General features: G+C 36.0%; 3 protein-coding genes and 1 non-coding gene across 7 annotated transcripts; 2 read left to right on the top strand and 2 right to left on the bottom strand.

Moving 5' to 3' along the window:
• Positions 1 to 85: 85 nt before the first annotated feature.
• On the top strand, positions 86 to 141 carry mir-8194. Its single transcript, NR_131677.1, has one exon. It is a non-coding gene; the product is annotated as a pre-microRNA mir-8194 (primary transcript).
• Positions 142 to 888: 747 nt separating this feature from the next.
• Positions 889 to 1,673, top strand: Y50D4A.10 (Plectrovirus-related protein). The gene is made up of 2 exons (NM_001307834.3): positions 889 to 1,013; positions 1,481 to 1,673. The coding sequence occupies exons 1-2, from the start codon at positions 896 to 898 to the stop codon at positions 1,516 to 1,518; spliced, it is 156 nt and encodes a 51-aa protein (NP_001294763.1). The 5' UTR covers positions 889 to 895; the 3' UTR covers positions 1,519 to 1,673.
• On the bottom strand, positions 1,580 to 13,565 carry Y50D4A.1 (the record flags this gene model as incomplete). Of its 4 annotated transcripts, NM_001047731.5 has the most annotated exons (9): positions 1,580 to 2,780; positions 6,344 to 6,450; positions 6,508 to 6,626; positions 7,378 to 7,467; positions 8,886 to 9,258; positions 10,832 to 11,137; positions 12,224 to 12,409; positions 13,331 to 13,421; positions 13,481 to 13,565. In NM_001047731.5, 9 exons carry the CDS (start codon positions 13,556 to 13,558, stop codon positions 1,665 to 1,667), a joined length of 2,466 nt encoding a protein of 821 aa, NP_001041196.1. The 4 variants fall into 4 exon arrangements, with proteins under 4 accessions (NP_001041196.1, NP_001300261.1, NP_001041197.1 ...); NM_001313332.3 differs by lacking the exons at positions 13,331 to 13,421; positions 13,481 to 13,565 and having other exon boundaries at positions 1,665 to 2,780; positions 12,224 to 12,320; NM_001047732.4 differs by lacking the exons at positions 12,224 to 12,409; positions 13,331 to 13,421; positions 13,481 to 13,565 and having other exon boundaries at positions 1,665 to 2,780; positions 10,832 to 11,099.
• A 54-nt stretch (positions 13,566 to 13,619) lies between these two features.
• Positions 13,620 to 14,147, bottom strand: Y50D4A.5 (Reverse transcriptase domain-containing protein). The gene is made up of 2 exons (NM_001029081.5): positions 14,014 to 14,147; positions 13,620 to 13,966 (listed from the first exon to the last, which is right to left on the bottom strand). The coding sequence occupies exons 1-2, from the start codon at positions 14,143 to 14,145 to the stop codon at positions 13,922 to 13,924; spliced, it is 177 nt and encodes a 58-aa protein (NP_001024252.1). The 5' UTR covers positions 14,146 to 14,147; the 3' UTR covers positions 13,620 to 13,921.
• Between the last annotated feature and the right edge of the window lie 7,390 nt (positions 14,148 to 21,537).

Below are 21,537 nucleotides of genomic sequence, written 5' to 3'. Positions count from 1 at the left end.
TTAATCGAGAGGAGAGGCAATCGAGAGCATTTCTGTGTGCTGAAATCGATATTACCTGATTGCAAAACCTTTTTTTTTAAATAGCATGCGCCTTTAAAAAGGTACGGTAGGTGATTACCGTACACTCTTAAAGGCGCATGCCGATTTGTAAAAAGGTTTGCACGTGGCAGGACCCAGGGTCGCTTGTTTTGAGTTTGAAATCGCAGTTAGCCCGTATTAGTTGTTTTCTGTTTTTTTTAATGTTGTGATTTTTTTCCAACAAAAAAGTTTCCGAGCAAAAATAGACTGAATTGAAAAAAAAATGTCTGAAAGTAACCGATAAATTCTCGAAAACTCGAAAAAATTGTTTTTTTTTCAAAAATAATCGGAAAAAATAATTCGAAATTTTGTTTTGATTTTAAAGATTTTAAAGTTTTAACACTAATTTCTCCGTGTTTAAAAATTGTTCCGAATATTTTTCTTCACTATGTACATTCCGCCAGAAAGTGTTAAAAATCCTTTATTGCGGAAACACAAAATTCTGAGAATGCGTATTGCGCAACATATTTGACGCGCAAAATATCTTGTAGCGAAAACTACAGTAATTCTTTAAAAGACTACTGTAGCGCTGGTAGCGATTTTTTTTACGGGATCTCGATTTTCGAAACCAATTCGCTTGTGGAAGTTTTTTTTAAACATTTCATCGAAATGATTTCAGTAAATCGACACCTACGCTAAAGTAGTCATTTAAAGAATTACTGTAGATTGCGAGATATTTTGCGCGTCAGATATGTTGTGCAGTACGCATTCTCTGAATGTTGTGTTCCAATAATAGTAAAAGCATCAATTTTAACTAAAGTCTTGATTCCGCCGGAAAATGTTCAAAAATCCTCTATTTAAAGTCGAAATTTTCAGAATGTGGTCACCGTGGCTAATCGTGATCTACACATTGATGTGCCTTGTTGTCATTTTCTTCCTTCTCTCCATTGTCTACTTTATCAATGCAGATCGGAAGCGACGGAAGTTGATTGAAGGTGAGCGCGCGCTGGTGTCAGGCTGCCCCATCGCTCCACTGCACACGAAATGACGGGAAAACATTTTTTACTGAAAATTTGTGATGTCACAGCGCACTTTGAATAATTAAAAAAGCTAAAGGTTTATGTAAGAGTTTGCCGAACTAGGCCATTTTGGCTCGGCCTTATCTTGGGTAGATTTACGGCGAGTTGCGTGTCGCGTCGCGATTTTAGTTGTAAAACTAAATGTATTTGTCCGTGTGGAGTACTCGACTTTCCCACGCGTTGTCCGTCAGGCGATTGTCAATGGAGCACAAAAAAAATCAATGAGAAAGGCCAGAAATCCGTGAGCTGTGGCGTCACAAATTTTCAACAAAAAAAAATATTTTTCCCGCCATTTCGTGTGCAGTGGAGCGATGAGCGACAGCTTGACACCACGAATAATTTTAATTTCTAGAAATTTACAATAAATAAAAAATAAATTTCAGATTCAATCGTCAATCATCAGAAGGCTACGGAGGTTTGAGGATGTGCTGCGGTCAACCAAAAGGAGGAGAAAATTAAAAATGATCTGTGATTCACGAGTATATACGGTTGTTTTGTCTTATATTAGTCTTATATATAACGATCGAATAAACAACAACAACTTCAATAAAAATGTTTTAACAATGTTTAACAATGCTTCTTCCTTTTCTTTGGTTCTTCATCCAAATTTTCAGAATCCAGGTCCAGTTCCGCATCAAATTCAGCGTCGTGGTCTTTTCGCTTTTTCTTCTTTTTTGAGCGTTTTTTCAGATTTTCAGAGTCTTCATGATCGTTTCCTTCCAGTATTTCTGCGTGCTTCTTCTTTTTCGAGCGTTGAAGATCTTCAGCTCTCTCCATCTGATTCATTCCGATCACGACTTCTGAAGCTTCAGAGATCTTCCTTTTCCGCTTCTTTTTCTTCTCCTTCTCTACGAGATCCTCGCAAACTTCAGGATCCATGACTTGTTGAGAATCAGAGCATCCAGTATCTTCATGATCTTTTCCTTCCAGTACTTCTGCGTGCTTCTTCTTTTTGGAGCCTTGAAGATCTTCAGCGGTGTCCAGCTGATCCGTTCCGATCACCACTTCTGAAGCTTCAGATTTCTTCCTTTTCCGCTTCTTCTCCCTCTCTAAAAGATCCTCGTCAACTTGAGAATAAGAGCATCCAGACCCATCATCGATAAACTCTGCCGAGCAGATCTTCGCTTCCAGTCTCTCAAGCTTCTCCGCAGCTCTCGTCATCGCCCTTTTCTGCTGCCGCAACTCCTTGCTCAACAGGATTTCCTCGGGAATTTCGTCCTTTTTCCGGAATTTTGCTCGAATCTTCGACGGATCGGCTCTCTGAAGGACTTTTTCAATCTCGTCGCGTCTTTCTTCAAAAGCGCTCCTCTCAATTGAATGTGAGTGCTTGATGAGATCCTCGCTGTCAGAATTTTCGGATTCTCCATCTTCAGAAGCATCCGACTCATCTTTCAATTTAGGCACAATTCTTTTATTTTTAATTTTCACCGCGATTTTGCATCCCGACGCGTCTTCTACCGTCTTTCTTGCCTCTTTAATCGACAGGAATTCCGCATTTTCAGGATCTGAAACAACTTCCAAAACGGAGCGAACAGTTTTTGAGGTATGCAATATTCGTCGGAATTTGGCGGGAAATTTGAAAGTTTCGCCGAATTTGTTATAAGAGTAGAGAATGAACGATTCGATGGCAGTTTCGAGACGACGAGTTGCTGCTTTTTGGCGATTTTTCGGCGGTCGTGGATCCTGGAAAAAGTGGTTTATTGAGAGGGAACAAGTGGGCTGCAAACGATTTTTTCCGGCAAATCGGCAAATTGTCAATTTGCAATAATTGAAAAATTCCGGCAAATCGGCAAACAGGCAAATTGCCGATTTGACGAGTTTACCGGAAAAATAGCAGTTGCCGAAATCGAGAATTTCAGGCAAATCGGCAAATTGACAAATTGCCAGAATTGAAAACTTCCAGCAAACCGGCAAACCAGCAAATCGACAAACTACCAATTTGCCGGAAATGAAAATTTCCAGCAAATCGACAAATTGCCGGAATTGAAAACTTTCGGCAAATCGGCAAATTGACAAATTGCCGGAATTGAAAACTTCCGGCAAATCGACAATTTGCCGGAATTGAAAATTTCCAGCGAATCGACAAATGGCCGGAATTGAAAACTTTCGGCAAATCGACAAATTATCAATTTGCCGGAATTTTAAACTTCCGGCAAACCGGCAAATTGACAATTTGACGGAATTAAAAATTTCCGGTAAATCGGCAAACAGACAAATTGCAGATTTGACGAGTTTGCCGGAGAAATGGCAATTTCCAGAATTGAAAACTTCCGGCAAACCGGCAAACAGGCAAATTGCAGATTTGCCGGAATTGAAAACTTTCGGCAAACCGAGAAATTATCAATTTGCCGGAATTGAAAATTTCCGGCAAATCGACAAATTGCCGGAATTGAAAATTTTTGGCAAATCGACAAATTATCAATGTGCCGGAATTGAAAATTTCCGGCAAATCGACAACTTGCCGGAATTGAAAACTTTCGGCAAATCGACAAATTATCAATTTGCCGGAATTGAAAATTTCCGGCAAATCGGCAAATTGACAATTTGACGGAATTAAAAATTTCCGATAAATCGGCAAACAGGCAAATTGCAGATTTGACGAGTTTGCCGGAGAAATGCCAATTTCCAGAATTGAAAACTTCCGGCAAACCGGCAAACAGGCAAATTGCAGATTTGCCGGAATTGAAAATTTTTGGCAAATCGACAAATTATCAATGTGCCGGAATTGAAAATTTCCGGCAAATCGACAACTTGCCGGAATTGAAAACTTTCGGCAAAACGACAAATTATCAATTTGCCGGAATTGAAAATTTCCGGCAAATCGACAAATTGCCGGAATTGAAAACTTTCGGCAAATCGACAAATTATCAATTTGCCGGAATTGAAAATTTCCGGCAAATCGGCAAATTGACAATTTGACGGAATTAAAAATTTCCGATAAATCGGCAAACAGGCAAATTGCAGATTTGACGAGTTTGCCGGAGAAATGGCAATTGCCAGAATTGAAAACTTCCGGCAAACCGGCAAACAGGCAAATTGCAGATTTGCCGGAATTGAAAATTTTTGGCAAATCGACAAATTATCAATGTGCCGGAATTGAAAATTTCCGGCAAATCGACAACTTGCCGGAATTGAAAACTTTCGGCAAATCGACAAATTATCAATTTGCCGGAATTGAAAATTTCCGGCAAATCGGCAAATTGACAATTTGACGGAATTAAAAATTTCCGATAAATCGGCAAACAGGCAAATTGCAGATTTGACGAGTTTGCCGGAGAAATGGCAATTGCCAGAATTGAAAACTTCCGGCAAACCGGCAAACAGGCAAATTGCAGATTTGCCGGAATTGAACATTTTTGGCAAATCGACAAATTATCAATGTGCCGGAATTGAAAATTTCCGGCAAATCGACAACTTGCCGGAATTGAAAACTTTCGGCAAATCGACAAATTATCAATTTGCCGGAATTGAAAATTTCCGGCAAATCGGCAAATTGACAATTTGACGGAATTAAAAATTTCCGATAAATCGGCAAACAGGCAAATTGCAGATTTGACGAGTTTGCCGGAGAAATGCCAATTTCCAGAATTGAAAACTTCCGGCAAACCGGCAAACAGGCAAATTGCAGATTTGCCGGAATTGAAAATTTTTGGCAAATCGACAAATTATCAATGTGCCGGAATTGAAAATTTCCGGCAAATCGACAACTTGCCGGAATTGAAAACTTTCGGCAAATCGACAAATTATCAATTTGCCGGAATTGAAAATTTCCGGCAAATCGGCAAATTGACAATTTGACGGAATTAAAAATTTCCGATAAATCGGCAAACAGGCAAATTGCAGATTTGACGAGTTTGCCGGAGAAATGGCAATTGCCAGAATTGAAAACTTCCGGCAAACCGGCAAACAGGCAAATTGCAGATTTGCCGGAATTGAACATTTTTGGCAAATCGACAAATTATCAATGTGCCGGAATTGAAAATTTCCGGCAAATCGACAACTTGCCGGAATTGAAAACTTTCGGCAAATCGACAAATTATCAATTTGCCGGAATTGAAAATTTCCGGCAAATCGGCAAATTGACAATTTGACGGAATTAAAAATTTCCGATAAATCGGCAAACAGGCAAATTGCAGATTTGACGAGTTTGCCGGAGAAATGGCAATTGCCAGAATTGAAAACTTCCGGCAAACCGGCAAACAGGCAAATTGCAGATTTGCCGGAATTGAAAATTTTTGGCAAATCGACAAATTATCAATGTGCCGGAATTGAAAATTTCCGGCAAATCGACAACTTGCCGGAATTGAAAACTTTCGGCAAATCGACAAATTATCAATTTGCCGGAATTGAAAATTTCCGGCAAATCGGCAAATTGACAATTTGACGGAATTAAAAATTTCCGATAAATCGGCAAACAGGCAAATTGCAGATTTGACGAGTTTGCCGGAGAAATGGCAATTGCCAGAATTGAAAACTTCCGGCAAACCGGCAAACAGGCAAATTGCAGATTTGCCGGAATTGAACATTTTTGGCAAATCGACAAATTATCAATGTGCCGGAATTGAAAATTTCCGGCAAATCGACAACTTGCCGGAATTGAAAACTTTCGGCAAATCGACAAATTATCAATTTGCCGGAATTGAAAATTTCCGGCAAATCGGCAAATTGACAATTTGACGGAATTAAAAATTTCCGATAAATCGGCAAACAGGCAAATTGCAGATTTGACGAGTTTGCCGGAGAAATGGCAATTGCCAGAATTGAAAACTTCCGGCAAACCGGCAAACAGGCAAATTGCAGATTTGCCGGAATTGAACATTTTTGGCAAATCGACAAATTATCAATGTGCCGGAATTGAAAATTTCCGGCAAATCGACAACTTGCCGGAATTGAAAACTTTCGGCAAATCGACAAATTATCAATTTGCCGGAATTGAAAATTTCCGGCAAATCGGCAAATTGACAATTTGACGGAATTAAAAATTTCCGATAAATCGGCAAACAGGCAAATTGCAGATTTGACGAGTTTGCCGGAGAAATGCCAATTTCCAGAATTGAAAACTTCCGGCAAACCGGCAAACAGGCAAATTGCAGATTTGCCGGAATTGAAAATTTTTGGCAAATCGACAAATTATCAATGTGCCGGAATTGAAAATTTCCGGCAAATCGACAACTTGCCGGAATTGAAAACTTTCGGCAAATCGGCAAACCGGCAATTGCCGCCCATCCTTGGTTTTAATATCTTACCGAAATCCATTCGACAACTTTTTCATTTTTCAAAAATTTCAAGGTCATCTTGCTGGCCAGCGGGTTGGCGATCTCGGATTTTAGGACAGTTTCGTACCGAGTTTTTCCTGAAAAAAAAAATTAATTTCCAACTTTTACACAAATTTCGTTCGAGTATTCCTCACCTTCTTCCACACAAATTTTCTCCCAAACATCTAATCGTTTGTAGCTCCATAGAAGGCAGTGTAGCTTGATTTGAAGAGGAAATTCTCGGCGAAGGTGTTCAAAAAAGCCGGTAGTTAGTCTGAAAATTAGTTCTGAATATTTATCTATTGGGGAAAAATTCTCCGATTTTATATTACGAGAACACAAAACTCTGAGAATGCGTAGTGTGCAAAATATCTCGTAGCGAAAACTACAGTAATTCTTTAAACGTAAAAAAACCACTGTAGCGCTTATGTCGATTTACGAGCTCGATTCTTAAAATGAATTTATTTTCAAACCGAGCCCGTAAATCGACACCAGCGCGCTAAAGTAGTAATTTAGAGAATTACTGTAGTTTTCGCTACGAGATATATTTTGCGCGTCAAATATGTTGCACAATACGCATTCTCAAAATTTAGTGTTACCGTAATATTATTTTTATGAGCTTGAAATCGCGCCGCCCAAAGCAATTCTCGTTGGAGCGCGCTTGTTTCGTGTCGATTTACGGGAGCCCTCTATTTAAAAAAAAAATTCATTTCGAGCTTTTTTTCCGGTTTTTCAGAGTTTCCTTTATTTTAGTCGATTTTTTGCCAGTTTTTTTTTGTTTTTTTCTGACTTGAAAAGATAAGATTTCGAGGAGGGAATTGAGCTAATAAAATATTAAAATGACACGAAAAATGTCTCAAAAAATCGAAGTAAATTGAGAAAACAGGCTGAAAAACTCAAAAAAAAAGAACAAAAGAAATTTTTAAAAAACATGGAGAGCTCCCGTAAATCGACACGAAGCAAGCGCGCTCCAATGATAATTTTTTCGGGTTTTCTTTAAAGCCCCTGCTCTCAGCCTGCCTTACTGATGCATCAAAAGTCCACAAAGCCGAAAATGAAGGTACGCGTATTCCGAACGATCGCTCTGGAATCCAGTGATTCCGTGGGATTTAATTCTGGAAAATTTGATATTTATTACCGAGGGAAAGGGGCGGAGAAATGGGCGGAGTTTGCACTTCCCTCGCGCACTTTTTTATTTCGTCTCTAAAAATGTCTCTAAAAGTGCGCGAGAGAATTGCAAACACCGCCCATTTCTCCGCCCCTTTCCCGGAGTTTGTATTTACGGAATATTCAATTTTCGAAAAATGCTGGGACTCCTCTCGGACAATGAATTTTATTTTGCTTTTCGTGTTTCTTGCATTTTTTCAGAAAATTCGAAAAGGTTTTCTCCTGATTAAAAATTGTTTTTTTTTTTTCGATTTTTTGAATTATTAAAATTCGAAAAACGAAAAATTTAGATTTTTTTAATTTTAAAAAATCGAAAAATTAACATTTTCAATTTTTTTGAACTTTTTGAATTCGAAAAATAAAAAAATTTGATTTTTTTAATTTTAAAATTCGAGAAACGAAATGAATTCGATTTTTTGAATTTGTATAGTTCGAAAAACGAAAAGTTTCGTTTTTATGAATTTTAAAAATTCAAAAAATTTTAAAATTCAAAAAAATAGAAATCTTACATTTTTCGAACTAAAAAAATTCAAAAAATCGAAACTTTCCGTTTTTCGAATTCTAAAAATTAGAAAAATTCAAAATGTTTTATTTTCGAGTTTAAAAATTCAAAATTTCGATTTTTTGAATTTTTAAAGTACGAAGAACGAAAAAAATTGGATTTTTTGCATTTTTAAAGTTCGAAAAACGAACATTTTCAATTTTTTTTAATTTTTAAAATGCGAAAAACAAAAAAAATTCGAAAAACACAACTTCGGTTTTTTGACACTTTTTAAATTCGAAAATATAATATTTTTGATTTTTTCTAATTTTTAAAATTTGATTAAATTTTTATAGTTCGAAAAACGAAAAGTTTCGTTTTTATGAATTTTAAAAATTCAAAAAATTTAAAAATTCAAAAAATCGAAATCTTACATTTTTCGAACTATACAAATTCAAAAATTGAATTTTTCGTTTTTCGAATTCTAAAAATTAGAAAAATTCAAAATTTCGATTTTTTTGGATTTTTAAAGTTCGAAGAACGAAAAAAATTGGATTTTTTGCATTTTTAAAGTTCGAAAAACAAACATTTTCAATTTTTTAAAAATTTTTTTAATGCGAAAAACAAAAAAAATCGATTTTTTGACACTTTTTAAATTCGAAAATATAATTTTTGATTTTTTTTAATTTTTATTTTTAAAATTTGATTGAATTTTTATAGTTCGAAAAACGAAAAACGAAAAGGCAAAACCAAAAACAAAATCGAACCGCCGGAAAACTCCGATAGGACTACACGGCCGAGGATTTTTTCCTCGTCCGCGCGTTTTTTAGGCTGATTTTTAAAATTTAGGCCAGCCAGCGAGCAAGTGTGACGTCATTGACGTACATGCTTGGAAGTTGTTCGTGGCTCAGCAAGCTTCCAGTGGTCTCGGCCTTCTCAATGTGTTTACAAATAATTTCCAAAGCCTTGTAGAGTTGTGACTCTTCGATTGGTGGCCTAGAGTCCACTAGAGCAAGAGCTTTGCTCCAAGCTTCATCCTCATCCAGGCCGGCTTCTTCTAGGCTTTCTGTGTACTTGGTTCGAATCGTTTCGATGACTATCTTCAGAAGATCTTTACATTTTTGCTCGGAAATGTGAAGCTGAAGTCCGATTTCTTCTAGACGGACTTTACGGCGAACAGATTCGATACGATAGTCGTCGTTGGTGGTGATGGCTCGTCGCAACTTTTTAAGCTTCAGGCCAAAGTAGACAGTGGATTCTGGAAACACATTTTTTTAAAATAAAATATTTGTTTTTAGAATTTAGTGAAGTTTTCGATTTTTTGAGTTTTTAAAATTCGAAAAATGAAAAATTTCGATTTTTTTTTTAACTTTTCAACAATTTTTTTTAGAATTTAATGAAATTTTCGATTTTTTTGAATTTTAATAAATCGAAAAACGAAAATTTTCGATTTTTAAAATTTTTAAAATTCAAAAAACGAATATTTTTGATTTTTTGAAATAAAAAAAATCGAAAAACGAGAAATTTAGATTTTATGAATTTTTAAAAATCGAAAAATGAAAATTTTAATGTTTTGTAATTTTTAAGTTCGAAGAACGAAAAATTTCGATTTTTTTTTGCATTTTTTTAATTCGAAAAATGAAAAATTTCGATTTCTTAAATTTTTAAAAGTTTGAAAAATAAAACATTTAAATTTTTTGAATTTTAAAGCCGAAAAACGAAGAATTTCGGTTTTTTTTTTAATTCAAGATTTGAAAATTTCGGTTTTTTGATTTATAAAAAATCGAAAAATGAAAAATTTCGATTTTATAATTTTCATAAACCAAAAATCGAGAAATTTTGATTTTTTAAATATTTAAAATTCACAAAATAAAAATTTAGATTTTGTTTGAATGTTTAAGAGTTGAAAAACGAAAAATTTAGATTTTTTTGAATTTTTAAAAGTCGAAAATCAAAATTGTTTCGATTTTTTAAAAATTCGAAAAAATCGAAAATTCCGTTTTTTTTTTTGATTTTTAAAATTCAAAAAAAAAACGAAAAATTTAGATTTTTTTGAATTTTTAAAATTCAAAAAAAAAAAAACGGAAAATTCGATTTTTCGAATTTGAATTTTTAAAAATAAAAAAACGAAAAATTTAGATTTTTTTGAATTTTTAAAATTCAAAAACAAAATTGTTTCGATTTTTTTAAAAATTCAAAAAAATCGAAAATTCCGTTTTTTTTTTTGATTTTTAAAATTCAAAAAAAAAAAACGGAAAATTCGATTTTTCGAATTTGAATTTTTAAAAATAAAAAAAAACGAAAAATTTAGATTTTTTTGAATTTTTAAAATTCAAAAACAAAATTTTTTGTGTTTTTTTAATTAAAAAAAAAATCGAAAATTCCGTTTTTTTTTTTAATTTTTAAAATTCAAAAAAAAAAACGGAAAATTCGATTTTTCGAATTTGAATTTTTAAAAATAAAAAAAACGAAAAATTTGGGTTTTTTTTGAATTTTTAAAATTCAAAAACAATTTTTTTTGTGTTTTTTTAATTAAAAAAAAATGGAAAATTTCAATTTCTGGTGTTTCGTTTTTTTTTTGATTTTTTTGAATTCGAGAATCGTAAAATTTAGATTTTTTTTTTGAATTTTTTAAAAGGAAAATTTTCAATTTTCGCTATTTTTTTCCAATTTTTAAGCCTATTTTTTTCGAATTTAGACAAAAAAAAATCTACAATTTTCCCCGATGATATTTTCTGAAAAATTCGAACAAATTTCACAATTTTTGTGCTCCAAATTCACAACTGCAACTTTTTCCTCGTCCCTCGTGAGGAAAAAGTTGCAGTGTTCACCATAAAAAGCATGAATCATGGTCGGATCATTCCTAGCCTCCAAAGTCCTCAATTTCGACGCCATACTCGACATTTTTCCATTCGAAACGTTTAAAATCTCGGCGACATGTGAGGCGGCGTATCCTTTTTCCAGCAATTTCTGAGCCTTTTGCATTGTGAGATCGTCGTTCGTCTCGTACGTGTGAAGCTTTGCTTTAATCTCCTCAGCCAGGCGGCTCCACTCAAGATTTTCCATGAACGATGACGTCATCATTGAGATTGCTCGCATTTTGATGGTACACGCGGGACGGTGGGGAAGACCGTCGCCTGGATAATTTTTTTTTTTTTCAAAAATTCCCATAAAAATTTTTGTTTTTGAAAATTGAAAATTGAAAAAAAAATCTAAATTTGCATCAAATTCCAGATTTAAACCTCCCGCCGGGTGATTTATTCGATGGAGCGCGCTTGCACGTTTTTATTTTGATGAAATTTTATTTTTTCTGATTTTTTACCGATTTTTTTGTGTTTTCAGTGTATTTTTACAGGAAATTTGAAGGAAAATTCAAGAAAAATGCGAAATATCGATTAAAAATCAACGTCGAAGGGCGTAAATTTAATCATTTCAGGCTCCATACGCCTTCAACGCTGATCATTCATCGATAATTCGCATTTTTCTCGACTTTCCTTCAAATTTCCTGTAAAATTATACTGAAAACATGGAAAATTGGTGAAAAATCCGAAAAAATAACATTTAATTTCAAAAAAACGTGCAAGCGCTTGGCGGCGGGTGGTTCAAATCTGGAATTTGATGAAAATTTAGATTTTTTTTTAATTAAAAAAAACATTTTTAAAATTTTATGTTTTTTTTTTTTGAAATGGAATTTGGCAAAATCTGAATTTTCATCAAATTCCAGATTTGAACCACCCGCCGGGTGATTTGTTCGATGGAGCGCGCTTGCACGTTTTTTTTTTTTTAATTTAAATTTATTTTCTTATTTTCCACCGATTTTCATGTTTTCAGTGTATTTTTACAGGAAATTTGAGGGAAAAGTCAAGAAAAATGCGAAATATCGATTAAAAATCAGCGTTGAAGGGCGTAAATCTTTGAATTTAATTAATTCGTTTAAAAGTGTCAATTCTTTGTTTTTACGCCTTCAACGCTGATTTTTAATCGATATTTCGCATTTCTCTCGACTTTTCCCTCTAATTTCCTGTTAAAATACACTGAAAACAAGAAAAATCGGTAAAAAATCAGAAAAAATAACATAACAATTAAAAAAAAAACGTGCAAAGGCGCTCCATCGAACAAATCACTTGGCGGGTGGTTCAAATCTGGATGCAAATTTAGCAAATTTTTTTCTTTCAATTTTTAGGAAAACATATAAAATTTCCACTTTTAAAAGCGGAACGCACAAAGTTTAGGCCAAAAATGATGCTCCTCCTGGTGCTTAAAGATGTGCCTGTCGGTTTTTTTCGGCGAAATATATTCCGGCGCCTTTGCAAGCTTCATATTGTGCTCAGTGGCAAATTTCCTCCAATTCTCGAAAACTTGAATAGACTCTTCCACTGTAAACACCTTTTTCGTTTTGAGATCGATGCCTGAAATAAAATAAACAGAAATATTTGTTTTTTTCCGGAACTTTCAAGTGCTCGCAGGCTGCTCTATTGCACTAAAACTATTACGGTACCTCTAAATTCTGAAAATGCGTACTGGACAACATATTTGACGCGCAAAATATTTTGTAGCGAAAACTACAGTATTCTTTAAATAGATACTGTAGGTCGATTTACCGGCTTGATTCTCGAAAATATGTTTTTTTTTTCGAATTTTGACAGCGATATTACATTTTTCTTCGTTTTTTTTTTGTCATTCTTACGCTTATTATCGATATTTTGTTCATTAATAAATTATTTTACCCGAAAAACGTCCCCAATATTGGCAAGGATACTCCTAAAAACGTATTTTCACATTATTTCCCGCCTATTACGGCAATAGACAGGAAATACTGTAAAAATAAGCTTGAGGGAGTATCCTTGCCAATATTGGGGACGTTTTTCAGGTAAAATAATTTATTAATGAACAAAATATCGATAATAAGCATAAGAATGACAAAAAAAACCGAAAAAAATTGAATATCGCTGTCAAAATTCGAAAAAAAAAATCATATTTTCGAGAATTGAGCCCGTAAATCGACATACAGTAGTCATTTAAAGAGTAACTGTAGTTTTCGCTACGAGATATTTTGTGCGTCAAGTGTGTTGTGCAATACGCATTCTCAGAATTTAGTGGTACCGTATATTGCAAAGGCTGATGGTGGACTCCTCTCGGACAATGAATTTTCTTCAATTATTTTTTGGATTTTTTAAAAGCATTTTTTAGAAAATTGATAAACCTCCGAGAGGACTACACGGCCGGGGATTTTTCCTCGTCCGCGCTTTTGTTAGGCCATTTATTGAAGAGTTTTCTAGTCCCCGAGAATTCATTTTAGGTCAGCCAGCGAGCCCCCATGTATACAGTACCATGCTCCTCTGCTCGCCTATGCTGAGCTGAGGTTAACGGCCGGAACGACGCGTGATAAAATAGAAAACCATCCGAATTGTGAAGGCCTTTCTGAAAAAAAAAGTGTCTAATTTTCATAAAATTTCTTTTTTTTTCTGTATTTATTTTACTTCTGGCAAAACGTCTGCGTCTACATCATCACTGGTCTCTTTAGGTTTTCGCTTCGATTTAGAGGCAGGTTTTTCCATTTGAGACCTGTAATAAAAATGAAATTTTGCCCATTTTTTCTCCTCAAAGGCTAAAAATACTTTTAAGGAATAAACTTTTTGAATAATAAAAGTGCACAGAAAATCGAAAATCGGAATGAATATATTAAGTGAAAGACCCGAGCCGAGAGAGAAATAGTCATGAAACAGGAAAAAACAAAATTTTAAAAAAATTTAGATAAATCAGTCTTCAGATCCGAATGTCTTCAGCGCCAGATTCAGCAGATGGATCATCAGAAATCGTGCAAATTCGGCGGTCGGAGAGATTCCGTGCAGCTCTCGCTTCAAATCGGCAATTTTTAGCTTCAACGCGACGACGACTTTTGGGCGACTTTTCCCAAATCATCACTTTTCTCGCCTCTGGAAACGTGCTTCTGAGTCGGTGGAGATCTGGAAGTCGATAGATTGAAAAACACTGAGAAATAGTGATATTTTACCATAAAATCGTCAAAAATCGCTAAGAAGTACGGGTTCTCCGGCTCAATTTCAATACTTTCACCGATATAATCGATTTTCACGTCAAGATCCTCCACATTTTCGTCTGAATTGTAGTCATCCTCATCGGACATCTGGAAATCAAAAAAATTGAGAGAAAATTTCAAAGTTTTCAATGAAAAAAAAAGGTTTTTAACCTCAAAATCGCTGAAAAATTCAATTCGATCAAATTAAAATATGAAGCACGGTGTTTGCAGACGAGGCGCCTCGAGGCGACGCGCATCTGCGTACAAGGCATTTTAATTGTCGCGCAAAACACTGAATTGAGCGGAAACAAATACAATTTTAAATCAATTTATCAGACAGCGCTGTTAAATTTTACGACAATTAGTATTTTAATCAATTGATTAATTTACAACATGATATTTGATGATATAAAAGTGGTAAATATGCATTTAAAACAAACATTTGAGAAATTCCAGACCCAAAAGGAAAAAATAAAAATAATTTCGTTTTGATCTTTTTATTTTTTGTTTTGAATGTGTCCTTCGCTCATCTAACGCGGCATTTTTTGTTCAAAGTGAGTTTGTGTCTAGCATTTTGAGTCATTTTTGCCAATAGGCGACTTGGAGTGCGGCAGTTTCTTTTTCTTGCAGCATTTTCCTGCTTTTTTGTGATTTTTTTTCACTTTTTTGAGTCGCACGTTGACAAATGCTCCACAGCAAGTGAGCTCTTTCACCCTGACGCTAAATTTCGCGATTTTAAATCGATTTTTTTCCAAACGACACATTTTTCTGATAAATTTTTGGTTCTGTGGCGTTTTTATCGATTTTCAAACATGATTTTCTTCGAATTGTAAAAATGTATGCATTTTTAAATCAATAACATTTTTTTTAACATGTAAAAAACTATGGAAACTTGATGAACACACCGCCGAAGCAAAAATTCAAAATTAGAGTATTCTTTAAAGGCACACACCTTCGTGTCAAGACCGGCTACCGCATTTTCGGAGAAAAATCGTTTTTAATATCAGGGAAAATTAGTAATTCCGAAAAAAAATATTGAATTTTCAAATTTAAAAACTGGCGCTAGAATTTCAAAAAAATTTAAGATTTTTAATAAATTTTTGAGAGAGAGAGAGAGAGAGATATTATGGCAACACAAAATTCTTAGAATACGTATTGCACAACATATTTGACGCGCAAAGTATCTCGTAGCGAAAATTACAGTAATTCGTTAAAGGACTACTGTAGTGTCGATTTACGGGCTAGTTTTTAAAAAAATTAATAGAAATAGATTTTTTACTGATCATGATTTATCGTTAGAATATTAAAATTAACAAAAAAAATGAGGAAATTCATTTCAAAAATGGAGATCCCGTAAATCGACACAAGTCATTAAAAAGAGCGCGTCATATATGTTGTGGAATACGCATTCTCAGAATTTCGTGTTCCCATAATATACTGTAAAGCTTGTGTCACTCATAAATATTTTTTGATTTGCTTAATTTTCCGCCCGATTTCTATGATTTTCAATGTTTTAACTTAGAATTTCATATAATTTCAGAAGGAAGACCCAGAGACTCCCGCAGCTTCAACAGACATTCAAGAGAGAGAGCTTCCAGTCAACCGGCTCAAATTTCGCTGCGACGGGAGACAGTGAACCGGAATGTTCATGTTAAGCTTAACGTGAACCATCTCAAGGTATGTGATAATCAAATAGTTTAATAAAAATATACCAAAATTCCTTTTCAGGCCGAGCCTAAGGACATCATCGAGTACGAATGGATGGTGATCATCAGGGGATCAATGGTTTTTTGCAAGAGCAAACCGGATGAGCTTGAAGATAGGACATTGGAGATGAGGAGCGGCTTTCGAGCTAAACGATGGATGAAATGGTTGTGGTTGTTGAGCAACCGAAGATCCAGGTATCGAATCACGGGGGAGGTAGAGTTTCCTCCAGGGTCGACGAGGGTTGTGGAGAGCCCGAGGGCCGCTGCCACAGCTTTAGGCTTCTTCCACAGGTCCATCGGTGACATTGGTACTGCGGGGAAGCAGGTGAATAAGTGTTTGACTTCTCCAGACGTGTCTCCGCACTTGGCACACATTTGAATTTGCCACTGGTCTTCCTTTCAGCTTTGCGGCGAGACTTGGTTTATTTGATCAGTTTCTTTCGCCAGGGGGAGAACCCCCGCTTCGTCGTGGATGTGGTGAGCCGGGTTGTCCTTGGGTAGACCACAGCATATGCTGAGACCGGATCTGTAGGAATCCATTCTCGTTTTCTTGATCAGCTGCGACCAGCTTTGGCACGCATATGTCGCTTCTGCCTTGGTGATCACTTTGAAAGTGTCAGCATCAGCTCCTTGTTGCATTCCCACTTGGTTCCGGTCATTCCCTTCATTTGGTTGAGCTGACATTGAATCTTCTTCTTGATGTTGGCCTCCTGTTCCCTCATGCACATCAAAGAGTCCAGGTTGACTCCAAGTAATCTGCATTCGCTTGCGGTTGAGATCACTATCGCGTTCGATGTAAGTCCTGGGTCGTATCGGAAGTCACCTTAAAATGCTGAGAAGCAGGTGTAGGTGGATTTGGACGGGGATATCTTGAGCTTTCTTGCCTCAAAGAATGTGACCATTTTGTCGAGGTAAACTTGCATTTTCCGTGCAGCTGCAGGAAGTAGACCGTCCCGCGACAGGATGCCGGTGTCGTCAGCGAACCAAGTAATATCTACTTTTGGATCAGTCGGAAAATCTTGCAAGTAAGAGTTGAAGAGGGAAGGGCTTAGGACTCCGCCATGCGGAACGCCTCCTTTTATGGTTTTCCAGTTCTACGTGTGTGTTTTGTGATGTTCATATTCTAAGTCGGATCTTTTTCTTGGACATAATTGGTGTTCTGTATTCACTTATGATACGTTCGGCTGCGTACATTGGCCAAGAGTGTTCTAGTAAGAGAATTTCATTTAGAATATGAACAATTTGGGTAATTGGAAAGTGTCTTCGGGAATCTTTATACATCCGTCTCATTCAAATATGTTTATATTCTGAATCGGATCTTTTTGCTCGGACATAATTGGTGTTCTGTATTCACTTATGATACGTTCGGCTGCGTACATTGGCCAAGAGTGTTCTAGTAAGAGAATCTCATTTAGAATATGAACAATTTGGGTAATTGGAAAGTGTCTTCGGGAATTTTTATACATCCGTCAAATTCAAATATGTTTATATTCCGAATCGGATCTTTTTTGCTCGGACATAACTGGTGTTCTGTATTCACTTATGATACGTTCGGCTGCGTACATTGGCCAAGAGTGTTCTAGTAAGAGAATCTCATTTAGAATATGAACAATTTGGGTAATTGGAAAGTGTCTTCGGGAATCTTTATACATCCGTCTCATTCAAATATGTTTATATTCTGAATCGGATCTTTTTGCTCGGACATAACTGGTGTTCTGTATTCACTTATGATACGTTCGGCTGCGTACATTGGCCAAGAGTGTTCTAGTAAGAGAATCTCATTTAGAATATGAACAATTTGGGTAATTGGAAAGTGTCTTCGGGAATATTTATACATCCGTCAAATTCAAATATGTTTATATTCTGAATCGGATCTTTTTGCTCGGACATAACTGGTGTTCTGTATTCACTTATGATACGTTCGGCTGCGTACATTGGCCAAGAGTGTTCTAGTAAGAGAATCTCATTTAGAATATGAACAATTTGGGTAATTGGAAAGTGTCTTCGGGAATCTTTATACATCCGTCAAATTCAAATATGTTTATATTCCGAATCGGATCTTTTTTGCTCGGACATAACTGGTGTTCTGTATTCACTTATGATACGTTCGGCTGCGTACATTGGCCAAGAGTGTTCTAGTAAGAGAATCTCATTTAGAATATGAACAATTTGGGTAATTGGAAAGTGTCTTCGGGAATCTTTATACATCCGTCAAATTCAAATATGTTTATATTCTGAATCGGATCTTTTTGCTCGGACATAACTGGTGTTCTGTATTCACTTATGATACGTTTGGCTGCGTACATTGGCCAAGAGTGTTCTAGTAAGAGATTTTCATTTAGAATATGAACAATTTGGGTAATTGGAAAGTGTCTTTGGGAATCTTTATACATCCGTCAAATTCAAATATGTTTATATTCTGAATCGGATCTTTTTGCTCGGACATAACTGGTGTTCTGTATTCACTTATGATACGTTCGGCTGCGTACATTGGCCAAGAGTGTTCTAGTAAGAGAATCTCATTTAGAATATGAACAATTTGGGTAATTGGAAAGTGTCTTTGGGAATCTTTATACATCTGTCAAATTCAAATATGTTTATATTCTGAATCGGATCTTTTTGCTCGGACATAACTGGTGTTCTGTATTCACTTATGATACGTTTGGCTGCGTACATTGGCCAAGAGTGTTCTAGTAAGAGAATCTCATTTAGAATATGAACAATTTGGGTAATTGGAAAGTGTCTTTGGGAATCTTTATACATCCGTCAAATTCAAATATGTTTATATTCTGAATCGGATCTTTTTGCTCGGACATAACTGGTGTTCTGTATTCACTTATGATACGTTCGGCTGCGTACATTGGCCAAGAGTGTTCTAGTAAGAGAATCTCATTTAGAATATGAACAATTTGGGTAATTGGAAAGTGTCTTCGGGAATCTTTATACATCCGTCAAATTCAAATATGTTTATATTCTGAATCGGATCTTTTTGCTCGGACATAACTGGTGTTCTGTATTCACTTATGATACGTTTGGCTGCGTACATTGGCCAAGAGTGTTCTAGTAAGAGATTTTCATTTAGAATATGAACAATTTGGGTAATTGGAAAGTGTCTTTGGGAATCTTTATACATCTGTCAAATTCAAATATGTTTATATTCTGAATCGGATCTTTTTGCTCGGACATAACTGGTGTTCTGTATTCACTTATGATACGTTTGGCTGCGTACATTGGCCAAGAGTGTTCTAGTAAGAGAATCTCATTTAGAATATGAACAATTTGGGTAATTGGAAAGTGTCTTCGGGAATCTTTATACATCCGTCAAATTCAAATATGTTTATATTCTGAATCGGATCTTTTTGCTCGGACATAACTGGTGTTCTGTATTCACTTATGATACGTTCGGCTGCGTACATTGGCCAAGAGTGTTCTAGTAAGAGAATCTCATTTAGAATATGAACAATTTGGGTAATTGGAAAGTGTCTTCGGGAATCTTTATACATCCGTCTCATTCAAATATGTTTATATTCTGAATCGGATCTTTTTGCTCGGACATAACTGGTGTTCTGTATTCACTTATGATACGTTCGGCTGCGTACATTGGCCAAGAGTGTTCTAGTAAGAGAATCTCATTTAGAATATGAACAATTTGGGTAATTGGAAAGTGTCTTCGGGAATCTTTATACATCAGACAAATTCGTGTATGTTTATATTGATGTATTCGACAATGTTCATATTCTGAATGGTGTTTGCGTACCAAACACTGAAACCGACGGCAATTACTCTCTGTCTCTCATTTTTGCACACTATTTTCTCAATGAATTTTCTCTTTGTTTCAGAATTTTTCAAAAGCTTAAATTCAAGCCTAAAAGCTCAAAAACAATGAATTTAGGTTGAAATGACAGTTTTTGATTTCAAAAAAAAATTCTAATATATTAAAAATTGAAAATATCTCGAATTGCATCAAATTCCGATTTGAATTACCGCCAGTAGTTCGATGTTCGATGGAGCGCGCTTACATTATTTTAATTTTTTTTTATCAATTTTTTTTTCATTTTTTATTGACTTTTTATGTTTTTTGTGTAAATTCACTGGAAATTTAATGAAAAATTCAAAATACATGTAAATTGTTCACTAAAAATTTCTAAAGAACGTTTTCCAACGACGTTAAGCCTGGAACAATTAATTTCACAGATTCAGGCTTTTATACCCGCTTTTTAATAAAGAATTTACATCTATTTTGAATTTTTCATTAAATTTCCAGTGAATTTTCACAAAAAACATGAAAAATCAATAAAAATTAGAAAAATGGATAAATAAAAATTAAAATAATGCAAGCGCGCTCCATCGAACATCGAACTACTGGCGGTAAAAAATTTAGAAATTAAAAAAAAATTTTAATACGATATTTGGCCAGTGTGGTACCATAGGTTTTCCCGCATTTTTTGTATTACCGGTACAGAGAGTGTAGATAGTTAGAGAGTGACAGACATCCGGGACCCAATGGGGCGGGGCGCGCGGAAGAGACGATTTGTGTCGATTTACGAAATTTTCCTCATTGTCATCATATCGTAAATCGAGACAAATCGTCTCTTCCGCGCGCCCCGCCCCATTGGGTCCCGGATGTCTGTCACTCACTCTCTGTACCGGTAATAGATCAAACCGCAATGAGACAGCCTGACACCACGTGTAAAAGTTATATGATCTCTAAGCTCACAGAAACTGAAAAAGAAGCAGAAAAATCGGATGCAAATGCTCAAAAGCCCGGCAATCCAGCACTTCTGCCTTTGAAATCCCGGAACTACGACTACGAGCAACAAGAGACTGTTGGAATTTGACAAAAATAAAATATTAAGTTGTTTTGAAACTGGATGTAGTGTCTAAAAAGTTGTTCTGTTTTTTTTTGTTAAATAAATAAATTTAAAATTCCCCTGCGTAAAAATGTCATTCTTCTCAAAAATACAACAAAAATCATTTACCGCGGAAAATAGGCCCACGTCATCCACGTGGCAACACCCAGACTTCTTCAAATATTTTCATTACCGTCTTCGTATTCTGTTTATCCGCTGCTCTTGGATTTATCAATCGATTGACGGTCGACGAGATTTGAAATGGTGAGTTCTTTGAAATAGCTCTCGGAGCAGGAGGATCATGAAGCGGGAGGGAGGGGCTGAATGTCCTTTGCAGGTACCACGAGGTTCTGGCGTCCCTCATATTTTGAAATGGAAGAGTTTTGGCTCGGCCAAATCTGGGGTAGATTTACGGCGCGTTGCGTGTCGCGTCGCGGCTCGGTTTTGATTGAAAACTAAATGTATTTGTCCGTGTGGAGTACAGGCGATTGTCAATGGAGCGCGAAAAATATAATGAGGAAGGCCAGAACCCCGTGAGGTGTCGGCTGCTGTAAAAGTGAAGAGGCATGCGCGCGCGCGCAGTGGCCAAGTGGTGGAGTGCTGGTCTGTGGGGCAGGCGGGTGAGTGCCCTGTGCGTTTCCCCGCACAGACTATGATCCTTTTTGTATACAGTGCATTTTTTTTCCAACTTCTACGACTTTAAAGGCGCGCGCATTTTCGCGCAATGGTCTCGCCACGCGCGTCCCATTGATTTGTTGAGCGCGTGGCGAGACCAATGACGGGACCATTTTGTATAAATGCGCGCGCCTTTAAAGTCGTAGAAGTGGAAAAAAATGCACTGTATATTACGCTTGCACTTTGCGAAAACTAGGGCACCCAACTGAGTGAGGCGCGGATTGTGAGCCTCGCGCCGACGCCGCGCGCGGCTGTGTGTGCGCAACGTA

Source organism: Caenorhabditis elegans, chromosome V (genome assembly GCF_000002985.6).
Source record: "Caenorhabditis elegans chromosome V".
NCBI classification, from domain to species: domain Eukaryota; kingdom Metazoa; phylum Nematoda; class Chromadorea; order Rhabditida; family Rhabditidae; genus Caenorhabditis; species Caenorhabditis elegans.
The sequence above is the reverse complement of the archived record's forward strand: the minus strand, read 5'-3'. Positions and strand labels throughout refer to the sequence as shown.

Coding starts and splice junctions, on each gene's coding strand:
- Y50D4A.10 (NM_001307834.3), top strand. CDS start 896: ATGTGGTCACCGTGGCTAATCGTGATCTACACATTGATGTGCCTTGTT. Junction 1,014..1,480: donor GCGACGGAAGTTGATTGAAG/GTGAGCGCGCGC, acceptor AATAAATTTCAG/ATTCAATCGTCAATCATCAG.
- Y50D4A.5 (NM_001029081.5), bottom strand. CDS start 14,145: ATGTCCGATGAGGATGACTACAATTCAGACGAAAATGTGGAGGATCTT. Junction 13,967..14,013: donor CGATTTTTGACGATTTTATG/GTAAAATATCAC, acceptor ATCGACTTCCAG/ATCTCCACCGACTCAGAAGC.